A 21,396-nucleotide genomic window follows, 5' to 3' on the forward strand; every position below is an offset into this window, starting at 1 on the left:
GTAATCAAGAGTTAAACAAAATAAGGTAAAGAATCAATGATGTAGCAATTAGGGAAATTTACAGAATCAGTCACAAACATGAAATCAGTAAAGTATTCCCCTTAATCAAGGGATAATCAATCAACGATAATGACAGGAGCTAATTAAGGCAAGGAGTTCAATCAGACTGAGTAAAGAAGTAAGAAGCAAAGGCCTTATTAAGGAAAGTCGTTCAAATCAAACCAAAATAAAGACTTCAGAATAATAATAGGCAAGGGTTTAATTAAGGAGAAAATCATGTAAAGCGTCAACAAGTATCGCAGACAAAATAAGGTAAGAAAGGAATAGTCAGGATTCAATACATAGGTTTAACGAAACAAATTGGTAAATCAAAAATTCAAAACAACACTGATTTAAGGAGAAAAATATAGGTTTACCATGAATAGCCAGAATGAATATAGACATATAGAATCAGTAGAAAAGTCGAACCAAGAACCTTAGTAGAGGCATATTAGGATAAAAAATCACAAGACATCGAATTAAGCTAAAGAAAAATCACAGGAACCAAAGTATAGGACAAAGTCAGTACACAAGTAACTCAAAAACCAAACAAAATGTCAAAAAATTTGGGGGTTTTAGCATAAACTAGTTAAAGTTAAAGTAAACCTTTACGAAATTGGTTAAAACACATAAGAAATAGAAGATTAAACACTCAAAATTATCAAATATTTTGGAGAAAGAAAGTTTTGGGAAACCCTAGTTTAGAAAAATGGAAAATCATTCGAAAATCATAAGGTTCTTGTAAAACTCATGTGAAATAGGTTCGATCCATCTCAGATCTTGCACAGATCTGAGAAGTTCAAAGGGCAAAATTAGGATTTCGAGAAGAACAACACAGAGATAAAGAAGTAGTCTTAGAAATCCATATATCTAAGGCGACATAGGAAGATCTTACTCGAAATCGAACCGGAACAGCCTGAAATAGGCAAGAAAGGACCATAGGTGTAAGTGGGCTGACCCTGATTTCTCGAGGACCTTAGAGACGGCAATACCAACATAAGAGAGGCTATTAGAGGTCTGATGGTGGTTGGGAAACACAATGAACGGCAACAGATGAACGACGATGAGGGTGAGTTAGGGTTAGGACTTGAGAGCTTTTGAGAGAAAAGGGGATCAAGTGTCGGCGTGAGAGGCGAGGAAATGAGAGGTCTGGGGGGAGGTCATTAGGGTTTAATTTAGGTAAGGGATAATCTGGACCATTGATCAAAATGATCAACAGCCAGGATTTGGCAAAAAGTGGGTCAGGTAGATAAGTGGTTTGGGCTGGGTAGATTTTGGGCCTGGTTTAATTTGAAATTGGGGTTAAAATTGGGCTAGGTATTTAGGCTAAATTTGAAAATAAGGGGCCATTTGTTAAATACCCTATTTAATTGATAAATATTTTTTAAAAATAACTAATAGGCTATAAAAAATAATTTTTTGTGCCTGAAAATATTTAAAATAATTACTTAATATTTTAAAAATATAAAAGGCTATTTTATGGTAAAATAATGGAATAATACATGCACATGCTATAATTGCAAAGTAATTGCAACTATATCCTACGAATACAAATTTGGCTATTTGTGCAATAATTAAAGCTTAGTACAAATTCAAATGATAAAATTAAGCCACAAAAAATTATTATAAAACTATTTGTGATGCAATCAATGATTTTTTTATAAATAAAATGCTGGGAGAAATTAGTTAAAATATTTTTAAAATGAAGAATTGTATAAAATGCTAATTGATGCCAAAGCATAGTTTTTGAAAATACTATGGAAAAAATTGGGTATCAACACCGGTGGAGCTGAAGGAGTTGAAGGAGCAGCTTTAGGAACTCCTTGATAAAGGGTTTATTCGGCCTAGTGTTTCGCCGTGGGGTGCTCCTGTTCTATTTGTGAAGAAGAAGGGTGGCACTACGAGGATGTGCATTGATTATAGGCAGTTGAACAAGTATCCCCTGCCTCACATTAATGATTTGTTTGACCAGCTTTAGGGAGCGAGAGTGTTCTCCAAGATTGATCTTCGTTCAGGGTATCACCAGCTGAAGATTAGGGACTCAGATATTCTTAAGACAACTTTCAGGACCAGATATGGTCATTATGAGTTCCTTGTGATGTATTTTGGGCTGACCAATGCCCCAGCAACGTTCATGCATTTGATGAACAACGTGTTTCAGCCTTATCTCGACTCGTTTGGAATAGTCTTCATTGATGATATTTTGGTGTATTCGCGTAGTTAGGAGGAGTACGCGGAGTATTTGAGAGTTGTGTTACAGAGATTGAGGTAGGAGAAGCTTTATGCAAAGTTCTCCAAGTGTTAGTTTTGGCTCAAATCAGTGACTTTCTTGGGGTACGTGGTGTCTAGTGAGGGTATTCAGGTTGATTCGAAGAAGATAGATGCGGTTCAGAGTTGGCCCAGACTGTCCTCAGCCACAGAGATTCGCAGCTTTCTTGGTTTTGGCGAGTTATTACCGCCGGTTCGTTCAGGGATTTTCATCTATAGCATCGCCCTTGACCAAGCTGACTTAGAAGGGTGCTCCATTCATATGGTCGGACGAGTGTGAGGCAAGCTTTCAGAAGCTCAAGACTGCCTTGACCACAACTCCAGTGTTAGTTTTGCCATCAGTTTCAGGTTTATATATCGTGTATTGTGATGCTTCGAGAGTTGGTATCGGGTGTGTGTTGATGCAGAAGGGTAGAGTTATTGTTTATGCTTCTTGTCAGTTGAATCCCCATGAGAAGAACTACCTCATTCATGATTTAGAGTTGGCTGCCATTGCTCATGCATTGAAGATTTGGAGACATTATCTGTATGGTGTGTCTTGTGAGGTGTTTACTGATCATCGTAGCCTCCAGCACTTGTTCAAGCAGAAAGACCTCAATTTGAGGTAGCGGAGATGGTTGGAGCTGCTAAAGGACTATGATATCACTATTTTGTACCATCCAGTGAAGGCCAATGTGGTGGCCGATGCCTTGAGTAGGAAGGCGGTGAGTATGGGGAGTTTGGCATATATTCCAGTTGGGGAGAGACCTCTTGCAGTTGATGTTCAGGCCTTGTCCAATCGGTTCATGAGGTTAGATATTTTGGAGCTCAGTTGGTTATTGGCTTGTGTGATTTCTTGGTCTTCCTTATTTGATCGCATCAGAGAGCACCAGTATGATGATCCTAATTTGCTTGTCCTTAAGGACAGAGTTCAGCACGATGATGCAAGAGATGTGACTATTGGTGATGATGGGGTATTGAGGATGCAGGGACGGATATGCGTACCTAATGTAGATGGGCTTCAGGATTTGATTCTTGAGGAGGCCCATAGCTCGCGATATTCCATCCATCCGGGTGTCGCAAAGATGTATCAGGATCTGAGACATCATTATTGTGGAGAAGAATGAAGAATGACATTGTGGGATTTGTAGCTCGGTGTCTCAATTGTCACAAGGTAAAATATGAGCATCAGAGACCGGGTGACTTGCTTTAGCAGATAGATATTCCAGAGTGGAAGTGGGAGCGGATCACCATGGACTTTGTAGTTGGACTCCCATGGACTTTGAAGAAGTTTGATGCTATTTGGTTGATTGTGGATCGGCTGACCAAGTCCGCGCACTTCATTCCTGTGTTTACTACGTATTCTTTAGAGCAGTTGGCCGAGATCTATATCCGAGAGGTTATTCGGTTGCATGGTGTCCCAGTTTCCATCATTTTAGATAGAGGCACTAAGTTTACTTTACAGTTTTGGAGGTATGTACAGTGAGAGTTGGGTACTCAGGTTGAGTTGAGCACAACTTTTCACCCTCAGACAGACGGGCAGTCCGAGCGCACAATTCAGATATTAGAGGACATGTTGCACGCTTGTATCATTAATTTTGGAGGGTCATGGGATCGGTTTTTACCGCTCGCAGAGTTTGCTTATAACAATAGCTATCAATCGAGTATTCAGATGGCTCCATATGAGGCTTTATATAGGAGACTGTGTAGATCTCCAGTTGGTTGGTTTAAGCCGGGCTAGACTAGGCTATTGGGTACAGACTTGGTGCAGGATTCTTTAGACAAGGTGAAGGTGACTCAGGAGAGGCTTCGTACAGCGCAGTCAAGACAAAAGAGTTATTCTGATAAGAAGGTTCGGGATGTGTCTTACATGGTTGGTGAGAAGGTTCTATTGAAGGTTTTGCCCATGAAGGGTGTTATGAGATTTGGGAAGAAGATTAAATTGAGTCCTCGGTTCATTGGGCCTTTTGAGGTGCTTCGGAGGATTAGGTAGGTGTCTTATGATCTTGTTTTACCCCCCAGCTTATCGAGTGTACATCCGGTATTTCAAATTTCTATTCTCCGGAAGTATATTGGCGATCCATCTTATGTTTTGGATTAGAGCACGGTTCAGTTGGATGGTGATTTGACTTATGATGTGGAGCCAGTAGCTATTTTAGAGCGGTAGGTTCGAAAGTTGAGGTCAAAGGATATAGCTTCAGTGAAAGTGCATTGGAGAGATCGGCCCGTAGAGGAGGCTACTTGGGAGACCGAGCGGGAGATGCGGAGCAGATATCCTCACTTATTTGGGACTTCAGGTATGTTTCTTGACTTGTTCGAGGACGAACATTTGTTTAAAAGTGGGAGGATGTAATGACCCGGTCGGTCATTTCATGAGTTACCTCTCTATTTCCCCTATTTCTATTTCTTATTGTCTTGTTCAGCTGTATTATGAGTTACTAGGTTAGTTGACTCGGGTTCGAAGTGGTTTTGGAGAGGTTTGAGACACTTAGTCTCTTTTGAGTAGGCTTAAGTTGAAAAACTCAATCGGATGTTGACTTGTAGGAAAAAGGACTCGGATGTGAATTTCGATGGTTCGGATAGCTTCGGGAGGTGATTTGGGACTTAGGAGCATGATCGGAATGGGTTTTGGAGGTCCGGAGTAGATTTAGGCTTGAACAAGCAAAATTAGAATTTTGGCGTTTTCCGGTTGATAGGTGAGATTTTGATATAGGGGTCGGAATGGAATTTCGGAAGTTGCAGTAGGTTCGTTGTGTCAAATGTGACGTGTGTGCAAAATTTTAGGTCATTCGGACGAGGTTTGATAGACTTTTTGATCAAAAGCGAAATTCGAAAGATTTTGGAACCTTAGGCGTGAATCCGATGTTATTAGTTGATTCGATGCTGTTTGAGGTGTTTTGAAGATTGGTATAAGTTTGGATAGTGGTATATGACTTGTTCGTGCTTCTGGTTGAGGTCCCGAGGGTCTCGGGGTGATTTCGGATGGTGGATGGGAAGTTTGGAGTTGGGAATTTGCAGCTGAAGCTGCTGAGTTTCTGTCATAATCGCACCTGCGGCTTGGGGACTGTAGGTGCGAGCCCATATAAGCGAAAGTTAAGTCGCAAATGCGGCCAAGAGAAGGAAAAGCCAAAGCCACAGAAGCGGAACTTTTGGCGCACCTGCGGTGGGCTGGGCGGATAAGTGAAATCCGCAGATGCGCACTTGGGACCGTAGGTGCGATAATTGGACCGCAGATGCGGTTTTGCTGGGTCAGAACATATATATTTCACCCTTCGCGAATTTGAGTTATTTTTCATAACATTCCAAACGAGAAGAAGCTTTGGAGAGCTAATTGAAGGGAGAATTCAAGAAGGTTTCTTAGAGGTAAGGCCCTTGGTCCCCAAACTTGTTTTTATGATATTTTTAAGGTTGTAAGCTTGAAATCTATGGGAAAATCAGTAGCAAATTGGGGGGTAGGGCTTGGAAAATTGGAGACTTAAAATTAGGGATTTGAGGGGCCATTTGTGGGCGGATTTTGGTACTTTTGATATGAATGAACTCGTGGGGGAATAAGGATTCCATTGATGTAAATTTTGTCGGATTTCGAGATGTGGGCTCGGGGGTCGGGTTTGGTTAATTTCAGGATTTGTGTTGTAATTTGATTATTTTCGAGTGAGCTTTGTTCCCTTAGCATATTTTGATGGTCATATACTGATTTTGGTTAGAATCGGGGCATTTGGAGGCCGAATCGAGAGGAAAAGGCGTCGTGGGCTAGAGTTTGGCTTGGCTTGAGGAAAGTAACGCTTCCAAACTTGGTTTTGAGGGTTCGAAACCCCAAACTGTGTGTTCTATGATTACTATTGAGGTGACGCAATGCCAAGTGACGGGCTTGTGGGCGTACACCGTGATAAATGCGGCCTGGATCATTCCATGGCACCGCTTAGTGACTCTTTTATGTGGTTATTTGTGTTGTAATTATGTGATTAAGTTTATAAGCTGCAAATCATGCTAAATATCATGTTAAGGCTTCACGCCAATATTGTTGAGACCCGAGAGGTCGTTTCTTGCTGTCATGTTATTAGCTTCATTTATAATCTATATTCAGTCCTGTTAATGCGTAGTATATCATGCCTTAAGTCTCGATTATTTCTACTTGTCATATCATATCACTGTCAGGCTTGTATCATGACATTTTAGCCCATGTGTATGAGACTGGAGAGTATTGATTAAGTGAGGCCGAGAGCCGGATATTTATTAACACTATGGGATGAGGCTGCACGCCACAACAAGATATTGATCATGCCTTCGCTGGCATTGATATAGCGGTTGGGCTCAGAGAAGCCCCTATGGAGCCTTTACACCCCCATTGAGCGCAGTAATTGATGATATTGAGGGATGGATCTTCCCTTGACATGGATCATATCCGAAGTATTGGTATGGAGATGGATTTTCTCCATAAGGCTGGATTGGCCTATTTTTCGTCGATACTGGGCGACTTATAGCCTATGATGTACGTACATTCCGGGATGGGTCTTCTTTGGGCCGAGTGGGCCATATACAGTACTGAGTGGTTGGGCACTGTGAGTGGAGGTATTATACGTGACATTGATCATGTTATCTATGCATTAGTACTTAGAGTTTCCTGAGTTTTATACTTTGTATTGTTCATATTGTGTTTAGTTATTTCTCAGAAACTACATGAACTACAAGCATGCCTACTTTTTTGTACAATTATCTGTTGCAACCTGTATGAGGTTTGGTTCATCACTACCATCAGTCCATAGTTTGGACTTGTTACTTACTGAGTTGGTGTACTCACGTTACCCCCTACACCCTTGTGTGCAGATTCAGGTATCTCGGGACAAGGTAGTGGTTGTTGATCTTGTCAGTTGAGGACTTTCTGTGGAGATTGTGAGGTAGCTGCTTGGCAAACACGGTCCCGCCTTCTCCTTCCTTATCTTACTTATAGTACTTTTACTCAGACATTCTCAAACTATGTAGTCTTATATATTTCAGACAGTTGTAGTATGTTTCTCGTGACTTAGTGACACCCCAGGTCAGGATTATGTACTTCTTTCCGCTGGATTTGAGTTCTATTTTTATCATATTGGATTTCTGTTTAAAAATATGATTTTTCTAAGTCTTAAATTTGAAAATGGAGTGATTGGGTAATAATTGGTTGGCCTAGTATCACGATAGGCGCCATCACGATTTGGTTAGATTTTGGGTCGTGACAGTCCAGTACAGAAAAAACAACAAACAACGACAAATAAGAAAAAACAACAAAGATAACAACTTTTTTACTCGGCGTCATCACCGCCGTCCTCCTCATCGCCATCTCTAGGAAACCCCTCCTCAGCATCAACATCCTCACCAGCCTCCGATGTCGCAGGATCGTAACCACAGTTAACATGTGCCTCTCGTGCCTTCGCCTGAGCTCCTTCATAAGCGGCCTCAGAAATATTGCTCGCTTCCCACAAACTCTTGTGTATGTCCCGTTGGGCTTCGACATGGACCCAGAGCTCGTGCAGATGGCAAGGAATAGCGGCGGAGGCGGATTCAAATTGGGCCAACAATTGCTCCTTTTCGGCCTCAAGAATAGCTATCCGATCTTCTAAAGTTGAAGCTTCCCGATCAATTTCGCCAATACGCTCTTCGAGCCTTGCCTTCCTAAGCATAGTCGTTGCCCTCTCGGACTCCTGCTCGGATTGAAGGATGCAGATAGTGTCCTCTAAAGCCGCCGCCCTCGCCGAAGACGATGCCCAGGCACACTCGGCACTCTCCAATTCGGAGACCTTTCTCTCCATCTCGGTTAATTTCCCAATCCACTCCGCACTCAAAGCTTCAACTCTGATGGCATTATGATCCAACTTGGACTGCAACGACCACACCATCGCCTGAAGATGCTCACACTCTGCGGTGACCCCTTTGCCCAACTCATGTTCTTCTTCTTTTACACGAAGTAGCTCCTCGAGCTTGCTATTCCTGTGAATAGCCTGCATCAACTCCTGATCCCTCTTCTCTAGTTCCTTCCCGAGAGATTGATTACCAGTGTTTGCCCTTAGCCGTTTGTACATCTCATGACACTTGTTCCAGTAGCGCCGATACTTCTTCAACATCATCAGAAAGATTTTGGCCTGAGTGTCGGCCCTGCGAGCACTTTCAATCTCCTGTATGTACGTCTGAAAGCCCAAAAAAGACAAAAAGAGTCGGTAAAGGCCAAGGTCGCCAAAGACAAAAGGAACACAAAAAGAAAGAGGAGAAACTTACCTTCAAGCCTATAGCGGCAACTTTATGCATCAAATCAACATCACGGACGTCCCGAAGAGCCTCACACTCTGTGGTAGAGAACAAAAGGTTAAACTGCGATACCAAGTCCTCCGTGTCCCCCAGGAGGTTAATCTCCGACGGAATCTCAAGTATACGGGATAGACCTCCCGCCATTACCACCGTATAGGTAAGGCCTTCCTCGAACATCCTAACATCATCAGGATCAAGATCGGACTCAGACTCGTAGTCGTCGACCACGACACCCTTTCCCCTTTTTGTGGCCGAAGAAGAAGTATGACTCGGTCCAAAAGACAAAGGCCCGCCCAAAGTGGAAACAGTGGCCTCGGGATCCCGACTCCCCGTTGCGGTGGTCTGTTAATCAATCACAGTAGCCGAAGCCTCTGCCATCGGGTTGGCCATGATCGTCGGGTTCACCTCTGCAGCAGGGTTAATCACCACCCATTTCAGATGCCGTCAAGGTAAGGTCGCCCTCTGAATATACAGTGGATGGGGGAGCCATTTCGGACACCACTCATCGTCTCTTTGACGGACCGTCCTCATCCTCAGCACGGGAAGACTCACCCGTTGAGCGGGCAATAGGATCCGGAGTCCCAGATCTAGGAACAATTTCCATGCATATGGCTCTGGTCGGTTCAACATGAGTAGCCCTTGCTATATGCGGGGCGGCAGACCTTGGTTCAAACCGAGCAGAAGACGTCGGTTGACGGAATGCAAGTGGAGGAGCCTCGCCCTTCGCACTCTCCCTTATAACGGTAATGGTCATATAAGCAAAAGGTCAAATTGTAAGGCAAAAAACAGAAGCTGCGGCAAGTCTACTTACCAGTCAGGGGCTTACGTCCATATTTCTCATACAAGGACGCCCATTCGTGAACTCCCGCCGTATGAGGAAGAATGGCATTCAGCCATTCGCAGATATCGTTAACGAGTAGAGGGAGCAGTCTCGCGACTACAAAAGAAAAAACGATTTAACACTGCTCAAAGAAAAGCGGTCGACCATCATTCTGATAGAAGATAAACATACGTGCAAAGTTGCACCTCTCAGGGAACCCTACAGAGTTTGCCACAAGGTGCTCGGTCCGCACATGAAAATTGTTTTTGAAGAAACGACAATTGGCTCTATCGTCCATCTTCACCACCAGACTCTTCGTTCCTCAATAACGCATGTGGATCATCGTGCCCCGAATAAGTTGAGGGGCAAAAATATTGAGCATATTCCCCAGAGTGATCTCTTGACTGGCAAGCTCCGCGAACTTGAGCAGCATGAGGAACAATTTATAAAATTACGGCGAAAGTTGAGCCGAACATACCTTATAGAAATGGTAGAAATCTACCACCAAGGAAGGGAGAGGAAGAGTATACCCAACAATAAAAGGATATGCGTAGAACGCACAATATCTTGGGCGGTCGAAATATATAGTGTCATCTCCTATTGCCGGTAACATCTAAACATGGTGCGGAATCCCCCACTTGGTATTAAGCTCCACAATCGCCGCTTCATCCATAATAGAGGAAACAAGCTCCGGTTCCTCTCCGACAAGACTGTTGAAATAGGTCCACGGTTTCCCCGGACGGGGCAATATTTCGGTCGCTGTTGGAACCCCGTCATCCTCCACCACTTCTACTCCTCCGGGAGCAAGAGCATCATTTTCTAGAACCAGAATTGCGGCAAGATTGTCAGCGCGGGAAGATGTATTAGCCATTTATCTCTATTGAATAAAATGAATGAACAAAGGGAAGAGGGAAGACGGTGATGTCAATTTTCGACTAACAGGAGAGTGAATCGAAAATCTGAAGTATCAGTGAAGATGAACAATCGCAAAACTCTTTTGATACATCGAAAAAATGTGCCAATAGAATGGTGTTTCCTCTATTTATAAGAACATAAATGCCCTAAACGGGAAACCCAAGAGTCACCAATCAAAATTGATAGGGCATGAAAAACAGTTCAATCCATAGGAAACGTGTCATAATGGCAATAACTACGAACGACATTGCGAATCGGCACAACGGTTCAAATTCGAACGGATGCGACAATCCAAAGGCATCATTGAACCGATGCGCCATCGCATCGATCTAAAAATCTCGCTCAAGGCGTACAGTCACATTTCTCCTAACCTTCGAATCGACAAAATCCGCCCATCGAGCCCGCTAAGGGACGACCTCGACGGATGGAAGGACTAACTGTATGGGTCAAAATCTAACCATAGTGGTCGACCAAGCTGGGATCTCGCCCATGTGGCAAAATAGCGAAGGGCACCAGGACCAACCTTGGGGTCAAATCATCAACAGCGTATGTCAAGTCATTACTGTACTCGAGTAACGACGAAAATGACCATCGCAGAAGATCATGTTGGTCAAAGACCACTGAGTAAAAGTTCCAGGAGCTATATATAGAGGAGGGAATCTCTGGAAAAAGGGGGGCTTCACTTTTCCTCTCTACTCTTACAATTCTTTTTTCTGCTTAGAATGTAAATCCATTTTCCTCATATTGGTGATAAGATTATGGCATCAATAAATCTGGGATGTTCCCACCTTTCGTTATTTCTCGTTATATACTCTTAGATCTAAAGTTGATTATGCTTGGCTAAGATTTACCTTCCTTATTATTGATAATTGAAATTGGCAAAAGAGACTAAAACTTTTTGTTCAAACATATAATACAAAGCTTCTAGAAGAATTCGCAATGAGTTTAAGTTTTTTGTACTGACTGATTACACCTTTGGTTTGAATTAATTCGTGACAAAAGGTCACTATTTATGGCTAATATAATATGATAACCAAGAAAATATAGTAGTAATTAATTAAAAATTTGATATAACATGTTAAATTACACAAATAATATGAAAATTCTTTATACAGTTAATAATTTTTCTTTTAACATCTCGAGGGTCCAAATATATCCATGAGGATCTTTTTTGCGTGTGTTGGTCCATTTTCTCTAAGGAGAAAAAGATGAGCAAAATGGTAACATTAGGTGTCTTAGACTCAGGAATAAATGAATGAGAAGATCCACATATCAAGAGACCAGCCCTTATAGAGTTACTCAAATTGAACTTCCAAATACTAGTTTAGAAACTTATCACCAATTAAGTTCTCAACAACTTAAATTGAAACTTATGCTTTGAGGAGGATCTCCTTATCATAATTACCATTGAAAGCAATGTGAATTCAGGGGAATAACTATAGCCAGAAAACTTGTATTGGGAAAATGCAGTCTTGTATTAAATGCAAAATATGTGGAGGGTTTGACTTGTTTGATCCATCCTAACCACCCACTAAACCTATGCCATCTGCCTCTCCATCAAGAGAAAATGCAGAGTTTTTATAACTGATGCATCTCTACCCATTGCTTTCCACTTAATATATAGCAGAAAAAATATATTCTTACATACAGATAAACGGATCCTGAATTTTCATTCTATGGGTTTTAGGACTCAGGTTTTAATCATTGAATTCATTGCCTTGTTTGAGTTCCGGGGTTCATAATTCAATATTTTCAATAATTTCAGTGAGTTTTATACAAATAAATCTCGGTATATGCTAAAAGTTATGTGTTCAAATGAACCCACATCTACTAGACTAGGACCCCATGCGCGCACACTGTTACAGAGAAAAAATACTCTGATAAATTAAATAAGTACAGAGGTAGGTCTATCTTATAAATCTTGGATGTGACTTTAGTTATTATCTCTATCTAAAAGGAAGAATAGAATGCGTAAGTCCCTCATGAATAAGAACACCAAATGACAAGGCAATAGTAACACCACATATGAAATAGTCACCTTTTGAATTGTCAATTTGGAGAGAGAATTTACTGAAAGCACATTTTCTTCAATGGATGCATGGAAGCAGTAAAAAGATTGAACTTTTCCACCTGCAAATTAAAGAATTTATGTTTGGTGGAGAATAATAATGAAATTTAAGCTGGCACATATATATATATGCAGCAGGTCATATGAACGCCCATGTTCTTTTCAATTTTCCTAAAAATGAAAAACAGCTAAGCTCACTGCATAATTTTTATCAACCTACCATATACTATATAATCTTAAAAATATTCCCAAGTGGGGTTGCTATTCATATAGACCATATGATATTTGAAAAGAGAGAGTGCTGTTTCATTTATAGCTATTTGACACTCTCATGTGCATCTGAACAGAAACCCTTCCCTTTTCCACCTAAAGCTCTCTAACCCTTTATATAGTTCATGTGATGAAATGTATCAACACATATATATGTGTATGCATCATTTACACTAGACTTTGGTCCAAAGACATGAGAACTCATCCACTGTCCTCAACTTGAAATAATTACATTATATTAAAGAGATAAGGTCCAAAATTTTTGCTCCTACGCTATATGAAATTGTTTAATTTTGTCATGTGTTATATTTTTGCCTAATTCATATCCTTTCCTTCAAGAAACAGTGCCATATTTGTTTTTGCTATGGACACAGCTCTATCGCGAAATGGTAGACTCCACGTGTTTAAAATCTTGGAGAAAAAAATATTTAAATTTACACCTTAATTTTTTAATATGAGTTAAAATTATCCTCATGTTAGAGCTCCAGTAAGAGGGTCACGGGTAACAACGAAACTTTATCCCAGGTAATATTTGACCAAGCATCTAACAAAGGAAAAATTTGCTTAATATTAATTAATTCTCAGCCAATATACCAAAGAAATTATTGTGAATATAATGGTATTCCTATACTGCATCCGGTAAATTAATAATTTACAAATGCCTCGATAGACACTGTATGGTTTAATCTTTTTTGCCTTCCTCCAGTAGAGTGCTAGCTAGTGATTAAATGTTGTAGGGACACTATTATACCATAGAAAAGGTGTAGTTGGATGAGATGACAATTGGATTTTTTGTGCCTGAACAGACGTTGTATGTAAAAATTGCACGAGGCGTCCTATTTGGTCGCCCCCATTTAATCTATATCCATTTTTTTTAAAATTTTTAACTTGTACTCAATTCTTAAATAACTTCAGCCCCCTTTCTCCTTCATTTTCTTCTTCTTCTGAAATAAATAGCTGAAATATGCAAACAAGCAAATTGAAAGAAAGAAACTTCATCTCATCACAGCTAGATGCCAACAAGGAGTTCTCTCTGATCAGATACCATATTACTCTATAAAACTTCAGTAAAATTATCTAAACAAAATCAAAGTACAGAATATTGTGGAAAAGGATTAGGTAACCAGCACGATCATTATACAATTTCTGTGTAAAACATAGCGCTTATTTTCTGGTTAATATTGTTTAGTCGTTGACGTGAAAACAACGAAACAGAGAAATAATGCACTTGATTTACAAATAGTTAATTGCATTGTCAATACAGCAATTGAAAGAAATGATTGAATAGCTGTTGAAGGCTTCATCAATTGGATCAATGGAGAGGAGCAAATCCAACGGCTTCATATAAGAGCTGAAGTTTCCCAGTCACAACACAGAAACTTCAGTTCTAGAGCTAAACTTCAGGCCCGACTACTAGAATGCTGAAGTTTTGCGTGATTGTCTTTGCTACTTCAACCCCGTTTGCTGAAGTTATGTGAAAAAGCGGGTACACTAGCAATTTTTTTTTATAAAGCGAGCACAAATTAAAATATGACACAAAAAACGGGTATAGATGCAAATGCCCCACGTTGTATTCAGATGCATCATGCACCAAGGAATAGTTTAGTGTATCTTGAGGCGCTGTTCTGTCCTCCCATTTTATTTATTAAAAAAAAAATAGTTGACCCCATACTTAATTTATGTAGATATAATATTTTCAAAATCAAATCAAATGTCGCTATATATATAGGAAGTGCATGGGAAGTACTCCCAATTCCCATCATACATGTGAATAATTACAATCTTCAATAAAGAAGTTGAAATTACCAAAAAGAAAAAATTAATTTCAGACTTCTTGCATGAAAATTTATTGTACTAGGTCTAACTTGAATATTTTAGTTTCAACTTCTAAGAATATTTATTCTAGACATATATTTCGATTAAAAATAATTTCTTTTTCCTTTTATGCATCAATATCCGACTAACTAACCTACCTACTCAATTAATAAGACGTTTGTTTCATTAAATATTTTCCTAATTATTTTGCTCGTTTTTGGCAATGAAATTAAAGCTCACCTTATTTAGCAATACAATGAGGAATGCAGAGGTGCAAACAAATGAACAAAAGCATGTTTTAAATCGTGGTCCTGCACACCATTCACTTTTGCCATGGCCATATTTAAACAGCCTATGGAAAAGATGGGATGGTATCTGTCCAATCTTGGGCTCACTAATCACTATTCCAACAGTTTTTTTTCCCACATCTAGAATTCAATTTGCACTTGAGCTACATTTGTTGCCAAAGTGGATAAACTGCCTTATCACAAAGGCTCCCAGTAGAAACTTCTCATATTTCCGTCTCTCCTCCCTTACTACCTATGAGTGATGAGTCCATACTTGATGAAATCCACTTTCCACGATTACAATATTTTTCATGAGAAACAAGTTGTGCTTATAGTGACAAGTTTCCTTCGTCCATTCTCTTATTGGGCTTTAAATGAGTATACAACCTTGGGCGGGGAGGATACGAAACCATAAGTCCAGTACTCTATATGAAACTATTTCGGGAAAACTACCCTCTATAGCCCCTGAAAATTTTAATAGCCCACGTTTTATTCTACTTACAAAAAATGGCCCTTCAGCCCAAAAGTATTGCATATAGTAGCCGAAAGGAATGAGTATGACAACATAAGCACCTGTAGCTTAGTGGATAGAGCGCCTGTTTTCTAAGCTGAAGGTTGTAGGTTCAACCCCTGCCTGGCACAATATATAAATATTTATTTTGCAATGTATAAATATTCTATCCTAGTACGAACAATGTATAATCTGTCTGAACAATGTATCAAAATTGTATATAATGTGTATTTTCTAATATGTAAACATAGTGTATATAATTGTATTTGGAGTGTATCATGTATTTTTGTATAGTGGCCGTCTTTTTTGTATAGTTTCATCTATTTTGTATAGTTACATTTATTTTGTATATTTTTTGTATAGTGACAGTTTATTTTATAGTATATTTTTTTGTATAGTGACAGTCTATTTGTATATTTTTTGTATAGTGACAGTTTATTTTATATATTTTTTGTATAGTGATAGTCTATTTATATATTTTTTGTATAGTGACAGTCTATTTGTATATTTTTTGTATAGTGACAGTCTATTTGTATATTTTTTGTATAGTGACAATCTATTTTGTATATTTTTTGTATAGTGACAGTCTATTTTGTATATTTTTTGTATTTTGTATAGTGACAGATTTTGTTTGAATTTTGTATTGTGACAAATTTTGTATGTATTTTGTATAGTGACAGATTTTCTTTCCAATATTCAAAAAAAAAAAAAAATTTGCTCTCCAGTCTAATACAGTCTAAAAATGTAATACATGGTCTATCTCTACATTGGACAAAATAACACAATTGAGAACGATTTTCTATTAGTGGATTCAAAAACATAAAAAGGTAAATAAATAGGAAGAAGGAGAGAAGGAAATCCATCAGCTTGAACCCAAGTAGAAACCCAACGACTTGCACCTTTGTAAAAACATAAAAGGGACGCTTTATCTTGGAGGGAAGAACCGAACTTTATCGTGAAATTGAAATCAAAACCCAGTCAGTCTAACCCATTGTGCTCGATCTCGTTGGCTTTAGATCTGGACGGAAACTCAAACACCGGCGACCCTCCATTAAAATCTGGCGACTCTTTCTTCTCGTTTTAGTTACTGTTTTGGGGATTTTGATATTATAAAAATCTAGATCTGAAAGATGGTTTGCTTGCTAATTTGAATTTCGGCAGATCTGGCCGGTATATAGCTTTTCCAACGACCGTGAAGTTTTCCGGCTAAACCATTTCGGGTCGGAAATTATTTCTCCAGTGAACCTGTGTTTGTTTGTGTATTGTTGTTACTATGAACTTGTTATGCTGGAGATTATGGGATACCTTGAATATTACTTTTGCCGGAATCTAAACCACTAACGATAAATAGGGCCCGACTCTGCCGCCTATATTTCTACAAGAAAAGAGAGGAAAATCTACATTATGATTAATTGAAAATTGAGAAAGTAAGAATTGGAGTTGTGAAAAGGAAGCTACTTTTGTCAAAGGAAAGAAAAGATTTGATTGCTGCTTCCTGTAAGTTGACAAACTGGTGCTGGAATTTGTTGGAGAAAAGGGTTTCCCATTGGAGTTGTAGGCTAGGGACAAACCTAGGGCCATTGATGAAGAGCTTTGAGGGCATGTGGTGCAGATATATAGTTTGGTGGCTAGCCACTAGAATTATTTTTGGACTATAAAATGCATATTGAAATTTTGGGCTACCGGATGCTATTTGTTTTGCCCGATGGACTATAAATGAAGTTCTCTCAACTATTTCCGTGAGATTGGGCTGGAATTGGGTCTTAGCTACAGGTTGCATGAGCAGTAGGAGCTGTAATGTATAAGTGCTTGGAATAAGTGAAGTTCAACCTCTCAATAAGATATGTAAGTACGGAAAATACGATTATGTGGGGATGGATATATGAGTTCCTAAAAGATATTGGAAGGATTAACCTAAATAGTCACCCACCCCCATTAGTTAAACCAAAAATAGGCAATAGATGTAAAATATATGTAAAGTTTACATATAATATGTCACTCCCTCCGTTTCATATTAGTTAAGGTAGTTTGATTCGACACGAAGTTTAAGAAAAAAGAAGAATACTTTTAAAACTTGTGGTCTTAAAAGCTTAAAAGGTAAAAGGTTTGTGGGGTCATGACATTTGTATGACTATAAAAGCTTCTCGTTAAAGGTAAATGGGTAAAATAAAGAGTTCCAAATTTATAAATATGTCATTTGTTTTGAAACAAACTAAAAAGGAAAACATCTCGTCTAATATGAAACGAAAGGAGTATTATATTTTAGTCAAAGCCGCACCATACGAATGTATCCGGGCACAACATATCGCGTATATTTGTAGTTCTGCCGAGCCAACTGATTAACTTTTGTCATATTAAGAGTTGCATAATGGATTAACCGGCACGAAATCCAAGCAACTTAGGCGACAGAACAACGGTGTTCAAGCTACTCTAACAAACTGTCAATGGCTATCCATAGCGACTACATTGTTTCAATGTTGATTTGACTTTCGCGTGATAGAATTGTGCCTTACGTAGTCAAATAAATCAGCATACAAGAGGTAAAATAGTTAAAAGAAAACAATTAATCATTCATATTATCCACTTAAAAATAGTTGGATAATGAAAATTTTAAAAATAAAATATGGATAAGAATTATATTATCCATTTTCTAAACGGATAATCAATGGATAACCAATGGATAACTAATATGTTTAACTTTTACATTTGTACAACCTTAAATTAAGATTTCTCAAGTTTGGGAGACTAGGAATTCTCCCAAAAGTAATCATATTCAAGAAGTTATGGATAATATGGTACCGTCAGTTAACCCATTTTTTATCAGTATTAAATATGAATCGAGTTGGATAATTTATCTGTTTTTTCATTACTCGTTTTCGACCCGAGCCATATCCGACCCAACTCGCCCGTTTGCCACTCGTGCAAGAGGGTAGTTTTGTGGAAGCGCAAGGGAACTCTGTACCTACTTGAAGATACTGCTGAATCCACACAATTTACAGCATCACCACAAAGTAGAAAGTGATGAGGTTAATAGCCCGTTTGGCCAAGCTGCAAAAATCAGCTTATTTTGAGAAGTGTTTTTTTTCAAAAGTGCTTTTCTCAAAAGTACTTTTGGTGAGAAGCAGTTTGTGTTTGGCTAATTAGTTTGAAAAACACTTCTGAGCAGCAATTAGTGTTTGTCCAAGCTTTAAAAAACTACTTCTAAGTGTATTTTTCTCAAAAGTGCTTCTCAAAAAAGTGTTTTCGGAGAGAAGCTACTTTTTTCTGCTTCTCCAAAACTGCTTCTGTTTCTCCTCAAAAACACTTTTTTCCTTCCAGAAGCTTGGCCAAACACCTCAAATTGAGGCCAAAAGTGCTTTTAGCCCGAAAAAAACACTTTTGGCCAAAAATAAGCTTGGCCAAACAAGCTATAAGTGTACTTAAAAATGACATTGCTTCTATGGGCGGTTTAAGGCATCTCTTCAAATTATTAGTGCGCCATTTATAAAGAGATACCACTCTGCAACACAAGATGAAAACAGAGGATACATAACAAAAAGGAGCTATGCTCTGTAACACAAGATGAAAACAGAGGACATAAGAAGCTCAAGCTATACATAAGTACGATTTAACAATAGATGAACCTACAAATCAGAATCAACTCAAGCGGGAATGAAACAAAAGAAAACCACTACTACTTAAGGCAATTACTCAACTGAAACACCCAATTCCATTTTCTCTTATGACTATTTCTCCATTTTTATGCGGCTCATGAAAACACTTGTCAGAACTGTTTTCGACTCGAAAGATGCTTTCAGCAACTCCAGCGCCTGCAAAATGATAGTAGGAGTTTACTAAGTAGGAATACTAATCCAAAGAAAAAAAGAAATACAAAAAGGCACATCAAACAAGCAAAAATTTGTTGAGTTTATTTCAAACACAAGAATAGTGGAACCATATTTCAATACTATTAGTTCACCTAAAAAACAACTACATGTAACTGGTAAAAAAAAAGTATGATTGAAAACCTACAAACATGCTACAATAGATTAAAACACAGTGATAGTATAAAATTTCTTTAGTTATCAAGTATAATTGATTACCTCTTCCATTCCAAAACTTACTACTTCCTCCTGCAGCACAGCAATATCCCTGACACTAAACTTGTTAAGGAGGGCAATGCTAGAAATGGTGGACATTGGCTTAACCACCAAGTCATCTGTCACCATATATGTCATAACATCCTTCACAAACCCCCCTGTAGCAGCTGCCTTAGCTTCGTTCGAATCCGGTGGAGCAACATACGTCAAATTTCTTGACATAGCACATCGACAAGTTGGACATAGAGCACTAGGGTCATCAGAAACAGTAAAGTGGGCACTACTGTTTGAACAACAATAGAAAGTTTTCTGTGACGTCAGAACATCATTAAGCAATAGAAAAGGAACTGAAGTGATATTTCCAGCTGAAGATTTGGGTTCTAAAAGGATATCCTTGCATTGGTTCGATTGAATGTATTTGTCATTAAGATTTTCTACGCTTGCATAGAGGTTAGGCAAGCATCCACATTTCATTTCTTTCTCCTTAAGAAGCTTAGTGACAGTTCCCACTGGCAATGAGAGAATATGAAAAAGGAAATCAACACAATCCTTTTCAGCTTCAGCAAATAGGACTTTGCGAGCCGTGGTGTCAATCAAAAGCTTCATGCTCAATTTAGTTTCTTCAGAAGTAGTCATTTTGTTTGGCTGATAACTGCTGCAAGTTTTATTCCAAAATGCTCAGGCAAATCTTATATGTTATATTAAAGTACAAACACAGTGAAGAAAGAAATCTAAAACATAAGGAACAAGGTAGCCTATGTAATTATGGGACTTCCTTGACTTTCTTTGAGTCCCTTTTCAATCCTTTAATGTAGAAAAATTAGAGCATGTGGATAATTACAATCGCAATAACTATATAATCTATAACTGGAATTCAAATTAGGAGGTTTGGAATTCTTTACAGATTGAATTTGGATAGGTGTGGGCTAACACACTAAAATATTTGCACTTGCTTCATTATCAAACAATCTCACCCATTGCATGTACACAAACTCATATACTAATCAAGATTCTCCTCTTTAATGGATAAATCAAAGAGCTTGCAGTCAAACGCACACATCGTATATAAATAGCCGTAACTTAAAACAAGAAGAATCTGAGAGTGTATTGCCATATATAATAGGATGATTATCCCACAGCACAAGCACCAGAAGTCTAATTCGATCGGGCCTTACTATCACGTGAATGGCGGCCAATTTTTAATTCTGCTGAGCCAACTTAACTTTTACTTTATAATATCCCAAAATTCTGAACCTGAGAAGCTAGAATAAGCGTAATCTTAGAAACTTTTAAAGTCAGTTTATACCAATTTCTACAGAAAACTTACCACCAAGTATAAGGTGAAATATTGGAGAGAGATCATGACCAGCAAACCCTACTTTCTCCGCTAAAGACGAAAGTGAGAGTGTAGTGTCTATTCCTTTGTGTGAAAAAAGTTCTAGAATGGTCTCGAACTGTACGAAGGAATATATAATTTTTTCCTGCAATAAATAATTCAATAATACTGGGAAAATAAAAATGATGAGTGGGCCTATGGCCCAGCCCACCAAGCACAATATTCTTGAGAAAATCTCGCTTTATACCTATTAAACCCAAACTATTTACCTTTTAATATCCATGCCCAAACTATTTACCCTGCCTACCCAATCGGCTCAATTTATTTACCCGACCCTCATATTTCACGCGGCCCAATCTACCCATCTCTCCTTATCTTCGATCCAGCCCACCTATTTCACCCGGCACAAGCTTCCCACGCTTTTCTTCGTTCTTTAACAGTTAACAAGTAGACTAGAGTACAGTTTCCAAATCTCCATAGCCAACCGATGAGAACGCAAAATTCACCCACATTCGAGTTTTTAATTTTTTCTTCTGATTCCGTTCTATCTCTTCGTCTAGTACCTATTTTTGGGTGACATTTTTACTTTGGGTGAAATTTTTGCTTCTGAAAGTACATTTTAGTGAAAGTGAGTTTTCAAAATCATAGGATTTTTGTGTTTTCCTTTGTACTTTTGTGAATCAATGTCTATGGGTTGTTGTTTTCTCTATGGGTCGGAAGCATTGTGCGC

The 21,396-nt window shown here is 38.8% G+C and overlaps 1 protein-coding gene across 2 annotated transcripts; it reads right to left on the reverse strand.

Annotated features, from left to right (window-relative positions):
* Positions 1-18,803: 18,803 nt before the first annotated feature.
* Positions 18,804-20,784, reverse strand: LOC107789093 (uncharacterized). Of its 2 annotated transcripts, none has more exons than XM_016610861.2 (3): positions 20,658-20,784; positions 19,334-19,985; positions 18,804-19,060 (listed from the first exon to the last, which is right to left on the reverse strand). In XM_016610861.2, exons 2-3 carry the CDS (start codon positions 19,964-19,966, stop codon positions 18,977-18,979), a joined length of 717 nt encoding a protein of 238 aa, XP_016466347.2. In that variant the 5' UTR covers positions 19,967-19,985; positions 20,658-20,784; the 3' UTR covers positions 18,804-18,976. The 2 variants fall into 2 exon arrangements, with proteins under 2 accessions (XP_016466347.2, XP_075076985.1); XM_075220884.1 differs by having other exon boundaries at positions 19,334-19,982; positions 20,658-20,772.
* Positions 20,785-21,396: the final 612 nt, after the last annotated feature.

This window comes from Nicotiana tabacum, chromosome 8 (genome assembly GCF_000715075.1).
Source record: "Nicotiana tabacum cultivar K326 chromosome 8, ASM71507v2, whole genome shotgun sequence".
In the NCBI taxonomy this organism is placed as follows: Eukaryota; Viridiplantae; Streptophyta; class Magnoliopsida; order Solanales; family Solanaceae; genus Nicotiana; species Nicotiana tabacum.